Here is a 23,131-nt window from a genome sequence, read left to right as displayed (position 1 = left end):
CCTATGCCCCCCGATGGTCGATTGCGAGTACGCTGTTGCCATGTTGGCCCCTGAGGGATGCTACTCCGACTGACGCCACAGGCCGCACCGGCTATACTGGGGCACTGGGACCAGTGCGGCCCCAGCGCCATACAGCACTTCTACCAATGCATCGCGGATGCCAGCAACACACCCAGCGTCAAAAAGCTAATCCCAGCATTTTTCTCCCATCGTACCAGCGCAGCCAGTGTCTTCCCGTTACTGCTCCAGTGAATATCGCAGACCTCCAGCGTGCCCAGCAGATCCAGTGCAAAAACCAGAGCGAAAATCTTACTGGTTTCGCACTGGAAGACGCTGGGAGATGCTGCTTTTTGCAATTGGGCCTATAGAGCTTCCGCCGACGGGGCCTTAGGTCTCCCACGTGGGAACGTGGAGATGTTGCCTCGTCGTCACCTCGCGGGCCTGCTCGACGGCCCATAGTTGGTCACCGAGACTGGGGCTGCACAAGGCAGCGGCCAACCACGGTGGGAGAGTTTCGGAGTTAGCACCGCGATGGTTTTTGGTACAGTCCCAGAGCATGTGACTTAAAGTGGCTATATCAGCATGGCAGGCCTTGCATACATTTGTCGGGTATGTGCAGGGGTAGAGCCTGTGGTATTGTGCCTCTTTGGGTTGTCTAAGGGCCACCGCGTGCGCCCTGTCCAGCTTGTCGCTGGGCGGAGGCATCTGGCGCCGTCATGGCTGCCAGGCACTTAAGCTTCATATTTCTACAGATTATGCAGATGGTGACTGCTTATCGTGACATCTATGCACCGTGTCCCGTTCCTGATTACACCGTTTGCAAGGATTATACGTACCCGCTCTTCATCTGCACTATTATGGAATTCAAATCACCACTACAAATGACAGCACTGCCTGCTTTTGATTCTCTCAATTGATGGCAACCATGGTCGCCTTCGGTCGAAAGTCTACAAGAGCAGCCGCCGCAGCTGACCATTTGGGGATCTGGTGCCGCCATGGCTGCCAGGCACTTACGCTTTGTGTTTCTACAGATTATGCAGATGGTGACTGCTTATCGTGACATCTATGCGAGGTGTCCCGTTCCTGATTACACCGTTTGCAAGGATTGTACGTGCCCACCCTTCATCTGCACTATCATGGAATTAAAATCTCCAATGGACATGACAGCACTGCCTGTGATTAATTATCTCGCTTGCTGGCAACCATGGTCTCCTTCGGACGAAAGACTACAAAAGCAGCCGCCGCAGCCGCCGCAGCCGACCATTTCAGGATCTGGCGCCGCCACGGCTGCCAGGCACTTACGCTTTGTATTTCTACAGGTTATGCAGATGGTGACTGCTTATTATGACAACATCTATACAACGTGTCCCGTTCCTGATTACACCGTTTGCAAGGATTGTACGTGCCCGCCCTTCATCTGCCCTATCATGGAATTCAAATCTCCAATGGACATGACAGCACTGCCTGTGATTGATTCTCTCGCTTGCTGGCAACCATGGTCTCCTTCAGACGAAAGACTACAAACGCAGCCGCCTCAGCCGACCATTTCGGGATCTGGCGCCACCGTGGCTGCCAGGCACTTATGCCTTGTGTTTCTACAGGTTATGCAGATGGTGACTGCTTATCGTGACATCTATGCACCGTGTCCCATTCCTGATTACACCGTTTGTAAGGATTGTACGTGCCCGCTCTTCATCCGCACTATCATCTAATTCAAATCTGCACTGCACATGGCAGCGCTGCCGACTGTTGGTTGTCTCGCTTGCTGGCAACGATGGTCTCCTTCGGACGAAAGACTACAAAAGCAGCCACCGCAGCTGACCATTTCGGAATCTGACGCCGCCGTGGCTGCCAGGCACTTACGCCTTGCATTTCTACAGGTTATGCAGATGGTGACTGCTTACCATGACATCTATGCAACGTGTCCCGTTCCTGATTACACCGTTTGCAAGCGTTGTACGTGCCCGCCCATCATCTTCACTATCATGGAATTCGAATCACCACAACACATGGCAGCGCTGCCTGCTGTTGATTCTTTCGCTTGCTGGCAACCATGGTCTTCTTCGGACGAGAGTGCAAAAGCAGCCGCCGCAGCCGACCATTTCGGGATCTGGCGCCGCTATGCTTCCAGGGACTTACGCTTCGTGTTTCTAAAGGTTTGTTATTCCTATCGCTGTGTAAATTAAATGGCAATCCTTTTAGAAAAGTGGCATCAGATTTCATTTATTTTCCCTAAAGGCCCGGAGAGGGGCATTACATATAGGGTGGGTACATTATTCGTGGGCGGCAAGTATTAACACGATGAAAAATGAGCATGAAGATTGTCAGCGAAGGTCGCGGAGCACATGATGGCTGCAATGTCTCTGGGAAGGTTGTTCCAGTCAACAATGGTACGGGGGAAAAATGAGGCTGCATAAATGACCCTGCGGACACGTGGACGAGAAACCTGGGAAGGATGACAAGTGCGAGTAGATAAGCAGGTTGGCGGGACGATGTAGGGTGCGCTGGAAAGTGAACTGTGCTAAAATTTGCAGAATAAGCAAAGGCTGGCGATGCGACGACGAACTGAGAGGAGTGATAACCCTGATTTATCTTCAACCCTGACAAACTGATGTCGTAGGAATATGAAGAATGAATGAATCTGGCTGCTCTGTTTTGTACTTCAAGTGCGTTGATAAGGTAAGCATGATGGGGGCTCCAAATAGTTGAGGCATGTTCTAATTTTGATCTGAAAAGTGTTTCGTATGCTAGCAGTTTTACATGATCGGGGGCATGGCGGAGACGACGTCGTAAGAAACCTAGTGTTCTATTAGCAGTTGCAATAATATTAGTGATGTGTGCACTCCAGGACAAGTCGTTACACAATGTGACACCTAAATAGTTATATGATGGACAAGACTGTACAGGTACGTTACTAATTCATCATCATCATCATCTTCAGCCTGATTATACCCACTGCAGGGCGAAGGCCTCTCCCATATTTCTCCACTTAACCCGGTTCTGCGCTAGCTGCATCCACTTGACCCCTGCGAACTTCTTAATCTCATCCGCCCACCTAACTTTCTGCCGCCCCCTGCTACGCTTTCCTTCCCTTGGAATCCAGTTTGTTACCCTCAGCGACCTTCGGTTATCCTCTCTTCGCACTACATGTCCTGCCCATGCCCATTTCTTCTCCTTAATTTCCACTAGAATGTCGGTAACTTGAGTTATTTCTCTGACCCACTCTGCACGCTTTCTATCTCTTAACGTTACCCCTACCATTTTTCGTTCCATAGCCCTCTGGGTTGTCCTCAACTTAAGTAGAACTCTCTTGGTTAGCCTCCACGTTTCAGCCCCATAGGTGAGTACAGGCAAGATGCAACTGTTGTATACTTTCCTCTTGAGCGATACCGGTAAGCTGCTAGTCATAATCTGCGAGTGCTTGCCAAATGCGCTCCATCCCAATCTTATTCTTCTCGTTATTTCCTTTTCATCGTCCGGATAAGCGGTTACTACCTGTCCTAAGTACACATATTCGCCTACTACTTCCAGTATTTTGCTACCTAACGTAAACTGCTGTTCTTTCCCGAGGCTGTTGAACATTACCTTAGTCTTCTGCATATTGATTCTCAAGCCTACGTTTCTAATTTTCTGTCTAGGTCATCAATCGTTATTTGCAGTTCATCCCCCGAGTTGCTTAGCAAGGCAATGTCATCAGCAAATCGCAGATTACTGAGGTATTCTCCATCTACCCTTATCCCTAACTGCTCCCATTCCAAGTCTCTGAATACTTCCTCTAAACAAGCTGTGAATAGTACTGGGGAGATTGTGTGTCTCCTTGCCTAACACCTTTCTTTATGGGAATTTTGTTACTTTCTTTATGCAGAACTATGGTCGCTGTGCAGCCACTATATATATCTTCCAGAACTTTCACGTACGGCTCGTCTACCCCCTGATTTCGCAATGCCTGCATCACCGCTGAGGTTTCAACTGAGTCAAATGCTTTTTCTTAATCAATGAATGCTATGTATAAGGGCTGGTTATATTCCGAGCATTTTTCTATCACCTGATTGATGGTATGGATACGGTCGATAATAGAGTACCGTTTCCGAAACCCTGCTTGATCCTTTGCTTGATTGCAGTCTAAGGTTGTCCTGATTCTATTAGCGATTACCTTAGTAAATACCTTATACGTAACAGACAGTAAGCTGATTGGTCTGTAATTTTTAAGGTCCTTAGAGTCCCCTTTCTTGTGAATGAGGATAATGTTTGCATTCTTCCATGGTTCCGGCAAGGTATATGTACTATGGTAGCGAAGGGTCCATAGAAGCCCATACGTACAAAACATGGCGGCTCATGGGCTCCAGCGACCAATGAAAATTGGGGGGCCATGACGTCACGCATACGTTCACTTTGGCGCGAATTATAAAGCTTTTCTTTTTTAAAAAAACGCCGCGTTTCATTGACGAGCCTGCATCTTTTGAAGGTTGTTGCCTTTCAGCGCGCGCCAACCTTTGCCATCTAAAAGAACCCGAGTTTCTGTTGTTTACGCCCTTTTTTATAAGCAGTTGCTCGAGCCCAATGAAAGTGGTTGGCAAAGGTAGCGACATTGAAAGGCAGCAATATTTCCAAATGGAGACTACGCGTGCACATTCATAATACAAATGCTGCAGCAAGTCATGCAAGTACTTTGGCCATTTACTTTATCCATCAGCACAGTAAGGTGCGGTCCAGAAACACTGGTGCAACGGGGCAGTCGTGCCCAGTTCGCAACAAAGTGTACCTAAGTGAACAATTATGGTTTTCATATACACGGTTTATTGCACGGTTTATTGCATCAACCAATAAAATACAGCAACAAATCGCAACAATAAAAATGCATGTCGCAGACAGCACAAACAGTAGCGCTGTTTAAGTGGGCTAATCATCTCAATGATCACAGCCGAGGCATGGAAAAGGTTTGAAGTGCCTGCCACAAGACGAAACATGCATGTATAGAAACAAAGCTATGGCAGCTGCAGTTGAAATAAAAATGCCGTGAATTAGTAGGTGCATCAAAACATACGTGGAGCATAGAGCACTGGGATCACTCTTCACATTTAAATGCTTCGGCAGAAAGTATACAGCAGTTTTCAAGGCAATTTCAAGGTTGCACCAGTCCAGACAGCTTTAGCATCAACAAACGTGCTTAACACAGGACAATTAGAGCATACATTGAGTGTGTGTGCAACCTCCAGATCTGCTCACCGGTGAAAGTCAGCCGGGAAGCGGTAAGACACCGATGGTTGAGTCCACGCTGTCGCAACGTGCCACAGAGCATCGCTTCCTCACTTTGTGCGGGCTCATGTTGAGATAAAACGCTAAGCGCAATACAATGCTGTAAAAAAGACTTCGAACTGCCCTCACCACGAAGAGGACGAAAGCGAAAAAACACTGCTGCAGGGGATACTAAATCTCACCAAACGGCGATAGAGCAGCGACCAGCAAGAACGTCGAAATCTTCGCAAAAGGGACATTTCAAGACTTGCGAACTAAATTACGCTTTCCCGGGCGCACCAAGGCCGGCACCTCAGCAGACGAGTAGCAGACAGCGATAAGAAACCGTTTCGTGCTTCGTCAGCTTCGTTATCTCCGTTGCCTTGGTTACCTCTGGCAGCGCCTCCTGACCGATGCAACATCAAGGGGGTGGGGCGAGAAGAGTGTTGCAAGATTTAAAAAAGAATTAAGAATGTATTTATAAAATACCTTACCTCATTCACAGGCGAAGTTATCAAAATGCCTATTCTTTTTATGTTGATTGATACTTTTTAATTTCTAGTAGTATAATTTCTTAATCTGAGTGGTTGGCCCCCCGACCTGTGGCTATGCTGCGGTACCGCTGAACCGCTTTTGGGCCCAGCCTTCGCCACCATTCTACTTGCGCCATGGTTCCGGTACCGTCGATGACAGCAAGCACTGCGTATACAGAGCGGCCAGTTTTTCTAGCACGATATCCCCCCCGTCCTTCAGCAAATCTGTAGTTACCTGATCCTCTCCAGCTGATTTCCCCCTTTTCATAGTTTCTAGTGCTTTCTTGACCTCGTCCTTCGTCACTGGTGGAACGTCTGACTGTTTTTCCCTACCGCCAATCTCATTACGGTCCTGACTACTTTGGCTACTGTAGAGATCTGTGTAGAACTCCTCGGCTACTTTGACTATCTTGTCCATATTAGTGATGACGTTGCCCGCCTTGTCCCTTATCGCATACAACTGGTTTTTGCCTATGCCCAATTTCTTCTTTACCGCTTTAAGGCTTCCCCCGTTCTTTACAGCATGCTCAATTTTCTCCATGTTATACTTCCTTATATCGGCCACCTTGCGCTTATAGATTAGCTTTGATATCTCTGCCAATTCAATCTGGTCTGCTGGATTGGAAGCTTTCATACTCTGGCGTTTCTTAATCAAATCTTTCGTCTCCTTAGACAGCTTACCGGTATCTTCTCTAACTATCCTACCGCCTACTTCTACCGCGCACTCAGTAATGATATCTTTGAAATTATTGTTCCTTGCCTCTAGGGTAATCTCGCCATCCTCAGTTAGAGCTGAATACCTATTCTGTAGCGAGATCCTGAACTCTTCGGCCCTCCCCCTCACCGCTAATTCGTTGATGGGTTTCTTTCTTACTAATCTATTGCGTTCCTTCTTCAGACTTCGGCTAATTCGGGACCTCACCATCCTGTGGTCACTGCATCGCACTTTCCCGATTACCTCTACATCCTGCACAATGGCGGGGGTTGAACACATTTTGAAGTCGATTTCATTTTTAGTCTCTCCGTTAGGACTTTTCCATGTCCATTTCCGGTTCTTCCGTTTGCTGAAGAAGGTATTCATGATTCGTAAGTTATTGCGCTCTGCAAACTCAACTAGTAACTCCCCCCTGCTTTTCCTAGAACCAATGCCATAGTCACCTACTGCCTTGTCTCCTGCCTGTTTTTTCCCTACCTTGGCATTGAAGTCGCCCATTAGTAAAGTATACTGTGTCTTTACTTTTCGCATTGCCGATTCTACATCTTCATAGAAGCTTTCAACTTCCTGGTCATCATAACTACATGTAGGTGCATAGGCCTGTGCAACCTTCAGTTTATACCGCTTATTGAGCCTAATTACGATGCCTGCAACCCTCTCATTAATACTATAGAATTCATCTATATTACCCGCTATATTCTTATTGACAAGGAAACCTACTCCTAGTTGTCGCCTTTCTGGTAAACCTCGATAACACAGTACATGCCCATCCTTCAGGACAGTATATGCCTTATTCGGCCTCCTAACCTCACTAAGCCCTAAGACATCCCATTTCATGCCCTCTAGTTCCTCTAACAGCACTGCTAAAGTAGCTTCACTAGCTAGGGTTCTAGCATAAACGTTGCCAGGGTCAGTTTCCAATGGCGGCCTGTCCAGCGGAGCCAGGCTTTCTTAGCACCCCCTGCTGCGTCACAGGTCTGACCGCCGCCGTGGCCAGTTGTTCCGCAGCCGCTGGTGACTGAGGGCCGGGGTTTTATGGAGCTTATCATAGGAGGTTGTGGCCAATTACTGCACCAGGGTGGCCAACTCCTGTTCTGGTGAGGGAGTACGTTGCCGGAGGTGTTCACCGGCATCAGGTCGCACCCCAAACCTGTGTATGCAATTCCATCGACACACGGATTTTTTTTTTTCTTTTTTTCATCCGGTGGAGAATTGCGGGGCACCGGGATTTGAACCCCGGTCCTCTTGCACGCGAGGCGGATGTTCTACCGCTACGCCACCGCTGCACCTTACGTATGGGAAATCAAGTTGATTATGGCGGCGGTGAAAAGACATTCGTTTACATTTATGTCGGTTAAGGTCCATTAACCAAACGTCACACAATTCCTGAATGCGGTTAAGGTCGTCCTGGAGAGAAGTTTGATGAATAATAGTAGTAACTGAGCGGTAAATGACGCAGTCATCTGCAAACATGCGGATTTTAGAATTGTTGTCTGCTAAGTAATTAATACAGATTAAGAAGAGAAGGGGGCCGAGTACAGAGCCTTGAGGGACACCAGATGTTGAAGGAATGGGGTTAGAATTGTGATCGTTAATAGTAACAAACTGCGTGCGATTAGTGATGAATTCTTCTATCCATTTTAAAATATCGGTAGGCAAGTTCAAGTATGACAGTTTTAGTAGTAACCGTTTGTGTGGTACCTAGTCGAACGCTTTTGCATAATCTAGGAAGATGGCATCGGTCTGCAGGTTAGTGTCAAGATTACCACGCAAATCATGAAGAAAAATGGCAAGCTGTCTTTCACATGAGTGGCCTTTTCTAAAACCGTGTTGTGACGGATGAACAAAGTTTTTAGAGTTGAGGAAGCTCATGATGTTTGTGTAAATGACGTGTTCCATGAGTTTGTAGTGTACGCTTGTAAGAGAAATTGGTCGGTAATTTAGCGGTGACATTTTTTGCCTGATTTGAAGACTGAAAAGACCTTACCACTTTTCCAGTTGTCTGGCAGTCGTCCCCATGAGAGTGACTGCGAGAAAAGTAAGCATAAAAATTCGACAGAAATATCCCTGGTATTCTTTAGGAGCTTCGAGTTAATATTGTCAATACCGGATGAAGATGAAAGTTTCATAGTTTCTATTAAGGACGAAATACCTGATGACAAGAAAATGACTGGTGGCATGGCACAACCTGTTTGTGAATGTAGCATCGAAAAAGGCATTTCAGTCTCGTTAATAAATACAGATGCAAAGGCAGCGTTGAAGATGGTGGCACACTCGGCTTCAGTGAAGACTGCACCTGACTCATCTGAGAGCGTTATCTCCGTTGCATGATGTGGGTTTATTATGACTTGCCAAAATTTTCTCGGGTTGCTTTTTAACAGATTGGGTAAGTCTGAGTAGATGAACGTGTGTTTGACGTAACGAATAGCGGAGAGATGTGATTTTTCGGCCTCGTAATATTTTGCCCATGCGCAATTCGTATCCTGAAACCTGGCTGAACGGTAAAAACGCTTCTTGTTTTCTAAACGCTTAAGTGTTTTATTGAACCACAGCTTATGACAATTCTCCTGAAAACTGAAGAGGGGTATGAACTGATTGGTTAGAATTGCTAGTTTATTTTTGAACAACGACCAATTTTCTTGAATAGACTGGGAATGAAAACGTGATGCAAAAACTGGAAAAAACGCATTCAGTTCATTATTAATGATGTCATAACATCCTTTGTCATAAAGGCGAATAGTTTATTGAATTTCCGTCGGCGCGTTGGTTTGAGGACACTGTCAGCATGAATAACTTCGTGATCGCTGATTTCAGGCAGATAAGTAATCGGCTGAACACATGATGAAACGAGACTAGAAACAAGCTCCCGTTTGGAAAGAAAACTGCGAATGTTAGTGTATATGAAGGAAACGGAGATGCTGATACGGGACGATTATTGAAATGGGTGTTCGGCGCGTGTTCGGCGGAAACGGGTGCATGGCGGAATGATTACTAATCAGACTGAGACTGGATGGCAGCTGCTCACTGAGAATGGGTGGCAGCTATTTCTTGTACTGTTTGCGAGTTTTCGTCAAACATGTAGCTTCTTGAACCGATGTGCAAAGTCTTGTAGCTTAAAGCGAATTTCGCAGAGTTTTCATTAGCAAACGCAATTAGCTGCTTGCGAGCGTGTAGGACTTCCTTTGAGAAATCATCACCGACGCTAAAGTTGGTGTCTTGAAATTTACGGCCATTCGAGAGTATTGAGCTTTTAATTATGTGTGAATTAAACTTGACAATGATTGGACGAGTGTGTTTAGGTCAGTAACGCCCAAGGCGATGAGTGCGTTCAATGCTCTCTGGACTGACCGTCAAGCTATTGTTCGCGAGACAATGTTGGATAACCATTTCTTCAGAGTCTGCGTAATTTTTGGACCGCTTAGTATCGGGAATACCATAATATAATAGGTTATTACGAAGTGAGCGATTTTCTGCGTCATCAATCCGTGCCTCCAAGAGGTCAATCTTGGAGGCCATTGCAGCCTTTTCAGCTTTAATTGTGTTCAATTCACTCTGCAACGTCGAGAAGGCTAGTATATGGCCCTCCAGATCGGCTATGCGCTTAGACAGACTATATAGCTATAAAATTGTCAGCTGGGATGATCTGGTTCTTACGTCCAGTATTTCAGAAATTAGCTTAGTCTGACCGGCGGATAGATTTGTTAATTCGGCAAGCACCGCTTCGGTGACGTGAGGAGCTGGATTAGATTCAATGTCGCCTGCTAAAAGTAGTAAGGCGCGCACAACATTACAACGCTCAATGCAAACGCAACACTGTGGGCTCGGCAGCTGCATGAGGAAGTAGTTACTAGATCGTTTTGTAAGCAAAAAATACTGGGCACCAGCCTGCATGATGAATGCGAACGGGTTAGTGAACTGCGCGGGAGCGTAGCCACTGAACCCACAGAGAAGCACAGAAGGCTGATCCTCTATTGTATCGGCTGCTGATGTCAGTGGTGATGAGGCTTTCCAGTTGTCGTCCGGGAAACGGTATTCTGGCACGGGCTCCGTCGGACATGACGTAGCTTCGGTTCCGGGTGGATAAGAGGACAGGGCGGCGCAATCACTGTAGCGCGAGGCCACAGGCTGAGCAGTAGCTGGAGAGAGGGCTAGCAGTGTGGCGAACAGCGCGTTGGCAGTGAACGTGGACACCTGCATGATGAATGCGAATGGGTTAGTGAACTGCGCTGTTCAAGCAGTCCTTGGTGCTGGACCATGAATGAAGGTCGCTGGCGGGGTTCGCGGGCTCTCATGCCTTGACATGAGCCGTCTCGTTTCGGTTGGGATGAGTATTCGATACTTCTCCCATGTGCGCTGGGAACCACTGAATTCTGGTTTGAAATTCTACCTCCCGCTGGACTGTTCGATTGCTCAGGACTCGGGCCGCTCTCTGTGAGATCCATCCTTTGGCGAAGCTTGACCGTTTGACGCGAGTCGCAGAGAACCGTGGTGCATGTCGGATCTGTGAGGGCGAGTGCCAGCGCCGCTTCCTCCGCCTCTCCTGCGTGTTCGCACGCTACACTTGCAGTTTTGCGCGTTTTCCCACACGAATCGATGATCGCAACCGTGAATCGTCAGCGTTATGCGTATTCCCCGGCGTCAACGAACCTTGTCCCCATGTCGTCTCCGTGGCTGCGTAGGAGAGCTCTGGCCCTGGCCACTCTTCTTCCCCGGTTGTATTCTGGGTGGGACGTTCCGTGGAATAGGGTCGACTCAGCGTTTGTCTGATCGCGTCCGGAACGGCGACTTTCTAATTTTTTGCATGATAACGGATGCCGCGACTTTCCATGATCTGGCGGCATGTTGTTCTTCCCGTTAATCTTTGTAGTTGTGTGAAATGCGCTGCGTCTCAGCGATTTCACTAAGCGTGTTGTGAAGCCCTAGCTGGAGCAAACGGTGCATGCTGGTGGACTCGGCAGACCCATTGCTATCCTGTACACCCTACGGATGAGGACATGGATCATGGCTTCTTCTCCTTTGTATCAGTTGTGTAATGCCGCAGCGTACGCAATAAGGCTAATGACGAAAGAGTGTATGAAATGTATGAGACTCTCCTCCCTCATTCCGTTTCTTCTGCTAGTGACCTTCTTGAGGATTCGCATGGCGTTAGCCGTCTTGTGCTTTAATTTAGGGATCATTTCGCCGTTGACGCCGTTGGCTTCCATTATCATGTCGAGGACCCTAACTGTGTGCACTATCGGGATGGTTGCTCCGTTACTTGTGCGTAGTCTGATCTCTTCGTATTCTCGCTTGGCCGCATTCCGACCACTCCCGGGTGGTCGGCCCCTCTGCGTGGGGCGGTAGAGTAGGAGTTCTGGCTTTTTCGGCGAACATCGTAATCCCGTACCCACAAGGTATTCCTGTATTGTTTCGATTGGTAGTTGCAGTGTCGTGTCAATAGGACCATTACTGTCTTTGTGCACCCAAAGGTTTATATTGTCGGTTTATATGGACGTCTTTCAGTTATTGTAGCTTTTCTGCAAGCCCGATCATGACCAGGTTGAAGAGTGTGGGCGAGATTACGGAGCCCTGTGGCGTGCCGGTGCTTCCCAATTAACGTTTGCTCTTCTAGTTCGAGGTACCTGCCACTAAAACAGCTCGCCTCTCTGTCAAGAAATCTTTAACGTAGTGTTACGTGAGTACACCTAGGTCTTGCCGTGATAGAATCGCCGAGTGTTCAATTCTATCTAACACGCATTCAAGGTCGAGGCCGAGCCTCTGGTGCCTCTCGTGTTGGCGTCAAGCACGTTGTGCTTCATTTGTATCATTGCGTCCTGCGTGGAAAATTGTGGGCGGAATCCTATGGATCGTGGATATGCCCCTTTGTGTTCTAAGTGCGCTTGCCAGCGGTAAGCAGTGCGTGCTCTGTAGTTTTGCCAACGCACGACGTTAGCGATATGGGGCGAAGGTTTTTGAGGCTCGGTGCTTTTCCGGGTTTCGGGATTAGTATAATTCTCGCGGTTTTCCATTGTTTCGGGAGGGTGCCGCGCTGCCAGTAGTCATTGATGAATGCCGTTAACTGTTCTACGGATTTGTCGTCGAGATTCTTCAGGGCGCGATTGGACACCCCTTCGGGACCTGGCGCTGACCTTCTGTGGAGGTTGTGCAGCGCCATCCTGATCTCTCCTGCACTGGAGTCCTTATCCAATTCTACATTCGGATCCCCTCATATGGGCCTTGTTGTGCGGTCAAAGTGTGCGGTAAGTACTTCGCTCGTAACCGGACGGTCGCTGCATCTTCACCGTACTTCTCGAGCTCCCTGTGTAATAGACGTGCGAGGCAGTTCCTCTGGTGGGACTTGGTCTTGGTTTCGTCCAACAGATACCTAAGCAAGGTCCACGATTTCCCGTTGTGTAATTGGCCGTCGATTGCATTGCATAACTCATCTCATTGCTGGCGATTGAGCATTCGGCAGCGCTCCTCGATGTTGCTGTTGATCTCCGCTATTTTCTTTCTGAGTCTCAGATGGAGTCTCGCTCCCTTCGACCTGGCCAGGATCAAATTCTTCGCCTTGATGAGATGCGCGAAGCGACTGTCCATCTAGTCAGTTTCAACATCGGTTTCGGTGGTCTTGTTTGACGCTTTGGCGTCTGCAATCAGCGAGAGGGTCCAGGTTTCGATGTCCGTGATCATATCACCTCCTGAAGACTGTTTTTGGTCTAGTTGCTTTCAAATCTTCCCAGTCGGTCCATTGGAATTTTCGATTATTGCCCTACGTCTTGTCCGGCGTCTGGACGTGTATTTCGGCAATCATGTGGTCGCTCCCCAGCTCGGTCGATGTTTTTTTCCACGTGGTCGCCGTAGCCCCGGTATTTCGGACGACCGTCAGGTCGGTGGCGTGTTTCTGGTAATGGAGTTACCGATTCTTGTCGGGTGCGCCGGGTCCGTAAGTAACGTGAACTCGAGTTCCTGCGCATCTTGCCCGAGTTGTCTTCCCTGGTGTCGTGCTGTATCTCTAACCCCATGCCGTGTCGGCCGCATTGAGATCGCCCCCTGCAATCAGCATCCGGGACCCGGCAATCTTGAGCGCCTTCTGATACAGCACACGGTAGCGTTGGCGGTGTTTCGACGGGCTGCTGTATACGTTCATTATGACTATGCTTTGTTTCCCTTGGTGGGTATCAGTTCGGTGAGAGCGTGTTCCATCTGGACGCCGCTTAGTTCGTGTTCAACGAATGTGAGACGCTTCCTAACGAGGGTGCATACACCCCTCCCCTATATTTTGCTGTCGTCTTTTTTGCATCCAGTTAAGGTTAGTCGCATTGGTGCATGTTACTTGGAATAAAATTAGGTCCGGTTTACGTGTTGCGTGCGTGATGTGTTGCTGTAGAACCGCCTTTTTGCCGGCGATGCTATGGCAGTTCCACTGTCATATTACTATTCCTTGATTATCGTTGGCCATGTTGATGTCGAAGCGAGTTGTTCGGCTGCCCTTGATGGTGGCTCGATCCCGCATCACTGCTCACCGGTACGGGTCCGTGTTGCGTGAATACAGAGTGATTTATTGTTGTCTACATGTTTCCTTCGACGTTAGGGGTCCTGTTTGCTAGCCCGAGGACTGTTGCGTGTAGAGTTTTAATGGAACTTTGGATGGCGCACAGCATTGTCTTACGCTGGAACCTGGCTCTCGAAACCGCCCTCGTGTTGTTGTTGTTGTATCGCCCGTTTCTTCGTGGCGAGCGCATCCGCGGCGGGAACTCTCGTTGGCACCTGCTGTTGTGCGATCTGTTTGTCTTGTTCCACCACTGCGCGTTTGCGTCTTAGTCTGCCAATGAATAATTACTACCTTATTTGCTATATTACACCTCTTATAAGAATCACACCGGAGTACGAAATGAACTTTTCAAGCTTCCACTCATTTAATAATTAGGGGCCTCATAAGCCGTGCACAGGTACATTTCTTTTCCATTACGTTTTTAATGCAACAAAGAAATCGTTGCACGCTGCATTTTATTGTTCGAGCAGAATAGTGTGTGTGTGTGTGTGTGTGTGTGTGTGTGTGTGTGTGTGTGTGTGTGTGTGTGTGTGTGTGTGTGTGTGTGTGTGCGTGCGTGTGCGTGTGCGTGTGTGTGTGTGTGTGTGTGTGTGTGTGTGTGTGTGTGTGTGTGTGTGTGTGTGTGTGTGTGTGTGTGTGTGTGTGTGTGTGTGTGTGTGTGTGTGTGTGTGTGTGTGTGTGTGTGTGTGTGTATTAGACCACTCTCCATGGCGCTTCAAAGTAGATCGGGTTGCATCTGATTGTCCCATATTGCTAATGAAAGCCGCTTACTGCGTCGAGATTCCTTCGGCTCTTTATATTTTAAATGCTTCGAGCTAATGTAAACCACAGTGGGTGTGCTTATAACATGATAAAAAATTTCCATCGATACGCCAGCATTCACTCACTTACGTTCAAGCACGAGCAAAGATCCGGCTAAACAGCTACGCTCTCACCGTGCTATGTAGGCCTCAAACTCGGTGGTGCTCATGTAGATGGCCTCTTCCTCTTCCTCCTCCTCTTCTTCTTCCTCTTTTTCCTCTCCTCCTTGTTCTTTAGCTTCCTGTGCGTCCTTCTTCCCCTTCTTCGGCTTCTCTTCCTCCGCACTGCCTGCGTCCTCGCCACTCTCCTTCTTGGAGCTTCCAGTTTCGCTGCCAGACTCGGGTGAGCCCGACTCAGAGGAAGATACCGAGACTGGCTTCGAAGACGACTTGGCGCTTGCTGGTGAAGAAGCCTTCGGATCAGACTTGGCCACCGCTGCCCGAGTAGCCTTCTTGGTCGGAATATTGTGCGGAGCCATTGGGGCCTCCTTCCCCGCCATTTTCGGTGGAACTTTTGAGGTCGCCTTGGACGAGGTTTTTCCTTTTTTTCCTTCATCAGAGCTGGCTTTCTTCGCACCAGTCTTAGCGCCAGTCTTCGCTCCTACAGGGTAAGCGCACACGTTAAAAATCAGAGCGATTTAGTCTACTAGCCATTGAAAATTATTTTTTTTTTTACTTTACATATACCGGAAAGTTACTCCGGCGTTAGTGTACAAAAACTGTTCATTAGAAAACCACATCAGGCCCCAGTATCCAAAAAGAAACAAAGAAACGCAATGTGTCAATATTATTGCTACAGGATTATATATTGCTCCGCTTGGTTCTAAAGTGGCAACCTCTATCACTGCCAAATCCTCCCGCGAGCTAATCAGTTTAACTAGAAATTAAAAACAAAAGACGGCTCTGGGAACAGAAACAACATAATTAAGAATTCTTGTCGACTACTAAAGCCGCAATTATATAGTGTGCCGCGTAGATGCATCACACCCATTCGGAAAAAAAATATTTTTTGTCTGTGCTGTATTTGCCATCTTGCTGTAACAACAGGAATTTATGAAGTAACATCAAAAGTTTCTGTACTGGCAACCGAAAAGTACTACAGAACTACACACCACAGAGAAGTGCTACAGAAAGTCTCCAGTACTAGATTGGAGTACTTGTTGTAAACTTTGTCGTAATTTTGTCGTAAATTTTGGAGCCATAGGATATTCTGTGGCAGTTTTGACAAGGTTCAGTAGTTTCATCCACTGAGTAAAGTCATGTAAAGAATACTGGGAGGCGCAGCTCTGACAAACAAAGAGTGCATGTCGCAGTATTGTGTCACTGCACTGGTAGACAAGGACAAAAGGACGAGGGACACACACAACTGCACTGTCGCAGCCCTCCTTCCCATCACAGGCGTCAAAATCCTGTGCTTCGCTAGGTTACATTACGCGAGGCCTTTCTCTATATTCCTAAGGACTAAAAGGACCAAATTACCGACGGCTCACACTCACAATAACAGTCCTTGTCCTGTTCTCTTCTTCCCTGTGTCTCGTCCTTTGGATGGTTTAATATGAACCGTTACCAACTCGTCCAGTCGTCAACCTTGTTGAATAACAGTCACACTCACAATCACCGTACTGACCAGCGGCGACACGGCGAAAGTAGTGTTTTGTTACGTCATCGACGGCTACTATTTACGACTTGAACACATGAGCGTTGGTTGTGAACATATGAGCGTTGGTTGTGAGCCGAGAGAGCCATTCACAAACTCGTTAGGAAAAATAGCGGCGATCTATGCGGCGTTCTCATGAGACGGTAGCGGCGGCGCCCAGACGCAATCATCGGCGAAGGACGAAGATCATTTAACGTGCCGGGTGAGATGTTAGACGCATTGCTACTCGAGAAGTATGTACTACGACGGCTGTGCGATGCGATGAACTTACAGGTGTGTGCGGCCGAGTGCGCTGTCTGGGCGGAGGCACATAACGTGTTCTGCGCTTTTTCCTTAACTATAGCGGCTTCCAAGTCACTACTGGTAACGAGGCGGAACCGCGCAGCCGACAGTTAGAAAGCGTGTGTGGCGGGCGAAGTAGCTAGGGCGGCGACGAAGAAAGGTTTCCTTCGTCATGACAGCATACCCGGCCACATCGGATTTGTCGACAGCACACCGGACGTCCACGAGTAGCATTCCGCTGTCCGTTTTCAGATATGAGATGTCAACATGATTTGGGCCATCAACCCCCGCTGCCTGGGATCTTGGCATGATCCTTTGTTTTGGCGTTATTATCGGCTGCACACAGGTCTACGCCTGTCTAAGCAATAAGCCTGCTGCGATACGTTGAATTTCTTTTGGGTAAACTCTCAAAAATCTGCGTTGGTCTTTGGGGGACCACGGTTATATATATATATATATATATATATATATATATATATATATATATATATATATATATATATATATATATATATATGTATACCTCAGTAATTTGCGATTTGCTGATGACATTGCCTTGCTCAGTAACTCGGGGGATGAACTGCAAATAATGATTTATGACCTAGACAGGAAAAATGGAAAGGTAGGCTTAAAACTCATTATGTAGAAGATTAAGGTAATGTTCAACAGCCTCGGGAAGGAACAGCAGTTTGCGTTAGGTAGCGAAGCACTGGAAGTAGTAGCGAATATGTATACTTAGGACAAGTAGTAACCACAGATCCGGACCATGAAAAGGAAATAACAAGAAGAATAAGATTGCGATGGAGCGCATTTGGTAAGCGCTCGCAGATTACGACTAGCAGCTTACCGGTATCGTTCAAGAGGAAAATATACAACAGTTGCATCTTACCTGTACTCACCTATGGGGCTGAAACGTGGAGGCTAACCAAGAGGGTTCTACTTAAGTTGAGGACAACTCACAGGGCTATGGAAAGAAAAATGGTGGGGGTAACATTAAGAAATAGGAAGCGTGCAGAATGGGTCAGAGAAATAACTCAAGTTACTGACATTCTAGTCTAAATAAGGAAGAAATAGGCATGGGCAGGACATGTAGTGCGAAAAGAGGATAACTGATGGTCGCTTAAGGTAACAAACTGAATTCCAATGGTAGGAAAGCGTAGCAGGGGGCGGCAGAAAGTTAGGGGGGCGGATGAGGCTAAGAAGTTCGCAGATGTCAAGTGGATGCAGCTAGCATAGAACCGGGTTAATTGGAGAAATATGGGCAAGGCCTTCGCCCTATATATATATATAAATTCTAAAGTTAAAGCTCAGCTACTTTGGTCATCTGATGAGAAGAGAGGAGTCGCTGGAGAAAGATTTGATTTGGAAAAGGTTGAGGGTCGCCGGAGAAGAGGTATGTGATGTTAGGAAGATAGTGAGAGACCGGAAAGCGTGGCGTGACATGGTCCATAGGGTCACGAAGAGTCGGACACGACTGAACGACTGAAAGGAACTGATATATATATATATATATATATATATATGAAGGAAAGAAGCCAACAGTCGTCGAGGCCAAGGAAAGCGGAGGAGATGGTACTCTATGTCTTTTTTTTATTATTTTTTTAATGTTTACTTCGATAAGCACAGAAATTAGTAATGTAATCTGTTTAGGGGAAAGATAATTAAACACAAAGTAGAAGAAAAAACAACGTGCCGATGGTGGGAACCGAACCCACGACCTCCGAATATCGCGTCCGGTGCTCTTCCAACTGAGCTACATCGGCCGCTGTCCCCCCTGCTACTTGCCTGGGTATTTATGTTGTCTGCATACGAAATTTGAAAGTGTTCACTAGCGCCACCCTCAGCCATAGCGGCGAACGTGGAACGTCCTTTGTTACCGCCAGCGTCACGTAGAACGTGATCAAGAGCGAGGGCGACAGCTGTGCTAGAACCCTCTTACGCTACCTATGGCTTCAAGACTGCCAGAACCGAGACCCCCGTATGTATATATATATATATATATATATATATATATATATATATATATATATATATATATATATATATATATATATATATAAATCGTAAGGGCGTGTTTATTCTGTCAACACAGATGGATCCAGCTGCTCGGGATGAACTCGCAGCGGGGCGTAAGGCGTAACGAATAACACAGACAACGACCAACTTCTTCGTCCTTGAGAGCGGCAGCACGCGATGCATGTCTGTGGCTATACCGATGAAGATTACCACACTGCAGTTTCCCCCCGAGCACAGAAGGAGCCATCCTGGCGACTCATGGAACCGAAAGGACAGATGGATCGTAGTAGGGCTTGATTCGGTCCACATGAACTAGTTCGCGTCCACGGCGACGCAAGTCCGCAGAGATCGTAACGGACTCAACTACGTAGCTGACAGAAGATCTTTTTTGAAGACTCGATATGAACCGTAATACCGAGCAAGAAGCTTCTTTGAAAGGCCGGCGGTTGTGGCAGGAACCCAGAGCCACACCAGGGAGTTGGGTGCATATGAAGGCGCCACCAGTGTCACGATGGTGTTTTTGTTGCCACTGGTTTTCCTTTGTAAGCGAAAGAGAGAGCTGACGGCATTGTTCTGCGTACTGGGCGGCGTCCGAGAGTGGCGTCGATTCAGAAACATCAGGGCGGTAGGGAAAAAGCGCGTCCATTGTGCAGGTTGGCTCACGCCCGTAAAGAAGAAAGAAGGAAGAGAATCCAGTGGCGGTCTGTATCGCAGTGTTGTACGTGTAGGCTACGAAGGGAGGAAAGTGGTCCGAGTTGGAATGAGCGTCGTTGACGTAGATGGCCAGCATGTCACTCAGAGTACGGTTGAAGCGTTCTGTCAAGCCGTTCGTCTGAGGGTGGTAAAAAGTAGCGGTGCGATGAATGTTGCGGCATTCTTTCAGTAGGGCCTCGAGAGCGTCGGACAAGAAAACGTGTTCGCGGTCACTGAGCAGTTCCTTCGGAGTCCCGTGGCGAAGAATCAAGTTGTTGAGAAGGAACAAAGCAGCGTCTCTTGCGGAGGCAGAGGGTAACGGTGATGTTTCAGTGTAGCGAGTAAGGTGGTCTACTGCCACGATAATCCACCGGTCTCCAGCAGGAGTATTAGGAAGAGGGCCATAGAGATCTATGCCAACCCGGTCAAACGGACTAGCAGGGCAGGGTAACGGCTGGAACGAAACAGGGGACTTCTGAGGAGTTTTTCGGCGTTGACAAGTTTCGCAAGCGCGCAAAATGTCGTACAAAGCGGTACATTCCACGCCAGTAAAATCGCAGACGTAGGCGCGTGTAGGTTTTCAATACGCCACCGTGAGCACATTGTGGGTCACCATGGTACGCAGCACAAATGTCGGCACGGAGATGACTCGGGATGACTAGAAGCCACTTCCGTCCATCAAGCAAATAATTGCGGCGATAGATAAGCCCGTCACCAATGGAGAAGTGGTGGGCTTGGCGGACGAGCGCTTTGGATGAATTACCGGGAGTAGGACTTCAGAGAAAATCCAAAAGTGCACTGATCCAGGGTTCATTCCGCTGCTCGGTAGCCATGTCGATAGTGGCAAGAGTCGACAAATCGTAGCACAGACGTGGTCAGACGAAGTATCTCTAGGCAATGGTGAGCGGGAAAGAGCATCCGTATCCGTATGCTTCAGGCCTGATCGATAAATGACATGAATGTCATACTCCTGGAGACGGAGAGCCCAGCGAGCAAGGCGACCGGATGGGTCTTTCATAGAGGCAAGCCAGCACAAAGCGTGGTGATCGGTCACAACGTAAAACGGTCGGCCATACACATAGGGACGAAATTTTACGATGGCCCAAATAATGGCCAAACATTCCCTTTCTTTGACTGAATAATTATATTCTGCTTTCGTCAATGTTCGCCTGGCGTATGCCACAACATACTCGCTGTAACCAGGCTTACGTTGGGTAAGGACGGCCCCAAGCCCAATACCGCTGGCATCAGTGTGGATCTCCGTAGGCGCAGTCGGATCAAAGTGGCGTAGAATGGGAGGCAAAACCAAAAGGCGGCGTAAAGTGTCGAAGGGTTTAGCGCAGGCTGGAGGCCAGGTGGAAAGAGCTGCCGGCAAGGAGCTGGGTCAGAGGAGCGATGATAGAGGCGAAGTTCAAGATGAAACATCGAAAGTAGGAGCAGAGGCCGATAAAGCTCCGGAGCTGCTTCAGGGAGGTTTGCTTCGGAAACTCTGCAACTGCGCGAAGTTTGGTGGGGTCGGGAAGAATGCCGTTCTTAGAGACTAGGTGGCATAAAATTGTGAGTTTTAGAGCAGCAAAGTGGTACTTCTTCAAATTCAACTGAAGCCCAGCATCGGCGAGACTTGTGAGGACATGCTTTAGGCGGAGAAGGTGAGAAGAAAGGTCGGTAGAAAAACTGCGATGTCATCCAGGTAACAAAGAGAGGTCTACCACTTCAATGAACAAAGAACAGTGTCCATCAGGCGCTCGAAAGTAGCTGGGGCATTGCAGAGGCCAAACGGCATAACGTTGAACTCGTATAAGCCGTCCGGTGTTATAAAGGCAGTTTTCGAGCGGTCATCATCAGCCATCGGTACCTGCCAGCAGCCAGAGTGCAAATCCAAAGAGAAGAAATACTCGGCTCCCTGTAAACAGTCCAAGGCGTCGTCGATTCGCGGCAGAGGATAGACATCTTTGCGCGGGATTTTGTTAAGCCTACGGTAATCGACGCAAAACCGGATGGAACCATCTTTCTTGATCACCGAAACAACCGGAGAAGCCCATGGATTGTTAGATGGCTGTATGACGCCCCGGCGAAGCATGTCGTCCACGTTGTCAGCAATGACTTGGCGCTCGGAGGCCGACACGCGATAAGGACGCTGTCGTAAAGGAGCGTTTGTACTAGTGTCGATTGCGTGCGTAATGACATACGCGCGACCCAGAGCAGTGTGAGGAAGGTCGAAGGCAGAAGTGAAGTTCTGTAGAAGAGCAGCGAGTTGATCGCGTTGTGCGGGTGGAAGATCTGCGTCAATAGCTTGTTGAAGAACATCGGGTGGCATCGAAGCGGTCGCTATATCGCAAGAGCTAAGAACATTAACGTCTAATGAAGTAGGCGTGGCAGGAAGAGTATTTACAAGCGCGGGATCAAGTTCTTCAATACGACCAAGACACTCGCCGCGTAGCAGGACGGACGGGCACGAAAATGGATTTGAGACGTACATTGCACTAAGGCCATCTTCGAACTTGAGAACAGAAAATGGAAGCAGGAGGCAGGGATGGCGTGAAGCGGCGTCGGAAGGTGTGAAGAAGACAGTCGAAGCAGTAGCGCTTTCACAGGAGAGTCGAACGAGGGCAGCAGAAAAGGAAGGAATGTCTGTGTCATTGGCGACAAGGAGTTTTGCAGACCGGGTAGGGGCGTCATACAAGACGGTATCACAAAGAGGTGAAAAGGAATCTTCCGCGCGGGCGCAGACAATAACGGCACGATGAGTGGAAAGGAAATCGTAGCCCAGGAATATGTCGTGTGAGCAGTGAGACAGTATAATAAACTCGATGGTGTATAAGACGTCTTCGATGAGAACACGGGCCGTGCACGCCGCTGAGGGATGAATGCGCTGTGATGAGGTGGTGCGAAGTGAAAAGTCGCAAAGCGCGGTGGTCAACTTACGAAGACGACGGCAAAGAGCTTCACTGATGACGGATACGGCAGCGCCCGTGTCGACAAGAGCGAGAACTACGACGCCGTCGACAAATACTTGTATTACGTTAGCGGGAGAAAACGGAGGACTTGTAGTGTTCGAACCAAGCGCAGTTCTTGCCCTCAGCAGCGCCAGTAGAACGTCGGGGAAGCGGGGACGGGGAACGGCGACGAGGGGACGATGATCGGCGAGTTGTATACATCTGGTTGTCACGAGATACAAAGTCGGAACCGGGCCGAGTTCTCGGCGAGGGCTGTTATGTGTCGTAGTAGTAATTCCAGAGGTCAGGTCGAGAAGGTGGAAGGCGTTCGCGACAAAGGCATGCGATATGGCCCGGCAGCCCGCAAGAGTAGCAGATTGGCCGGTTGTGCGCGGTACGCCAAGGGTTTGTAGGGCGTTGGCGTACCCTTGGAATAGGGACATGGAATGCAGACCCAGGCAAAGGCGAAGGAAGGTTGGAAGGAGCGGCCTGGTAGGAAAGAGATGCTGATGGCATTAGCGGCATGGCCGCCACTTGGGGCGGAAGTCAGTGGTACCGTTATTTGCGCCGGCACGGAGCTGGGCGGCAGCACAGGGCTGGGCGGGAGCATGGAGCTGGGCGGAAGGACATCAGCGATGTCATCTTGCATGGCACGCCGTATGGTAGGGGCCAAAGACGGAGCCATGTCAGGAGCAAGGCGGCCAGCATCCCGTAACTGAGGGACCAGTGA

The 23,131-nt window shown here is 48.4% G+C and overlaps 1 protein-coding gene across 1 annotated transcript in view; it reads right to left on the bottom strand.

Moving 5' to 3' along the window:
- Positions 1-23,131, bottom strand: part of LOC146171060 (uncharacterized) — a 74,145-nt gene that overhangs the window by 30,938 nt on the left and 20,076 nt on the right. Inside the window, exons 2-3 of the mRNA XM_084586527.1 lie at positions 15,315-15,418; positions 14,953-15,269 (exon numbers count right to left, since the gene is read on the bottom strand). Of these exons, the coding sequence (XP_084442653.1) occupies positions 14,953-15,269; positions 15,315-15,418 (421 nt within the window). The remainder of the gene's footprint in view (positions 1-14,952; positions 15,270-15,314; positions 15,419-23,131) is intronic.

The sequence above is a fragment of the Amblyomma maculatum genome, unplaced genomic scaffold (genome assembly GCF_055883805.1).
Source record: "Amblyomma maculatum isolate TAMU_Amacu unplaced genomic scaffold, ASM5588380v1 scaffold_23, whole genome shotgun sequence".
Classification (NCBI taxonomy): domain Eukaryota; kingdom Metazoa; phylum Arthropoda; class Arachnida; order Ixodida; family Ixodidae; genus Amblyomma; species Amblyomma maculatum.
This window is presented reverse-complemented; position numbering and strand designations above follow the sequence as displayed.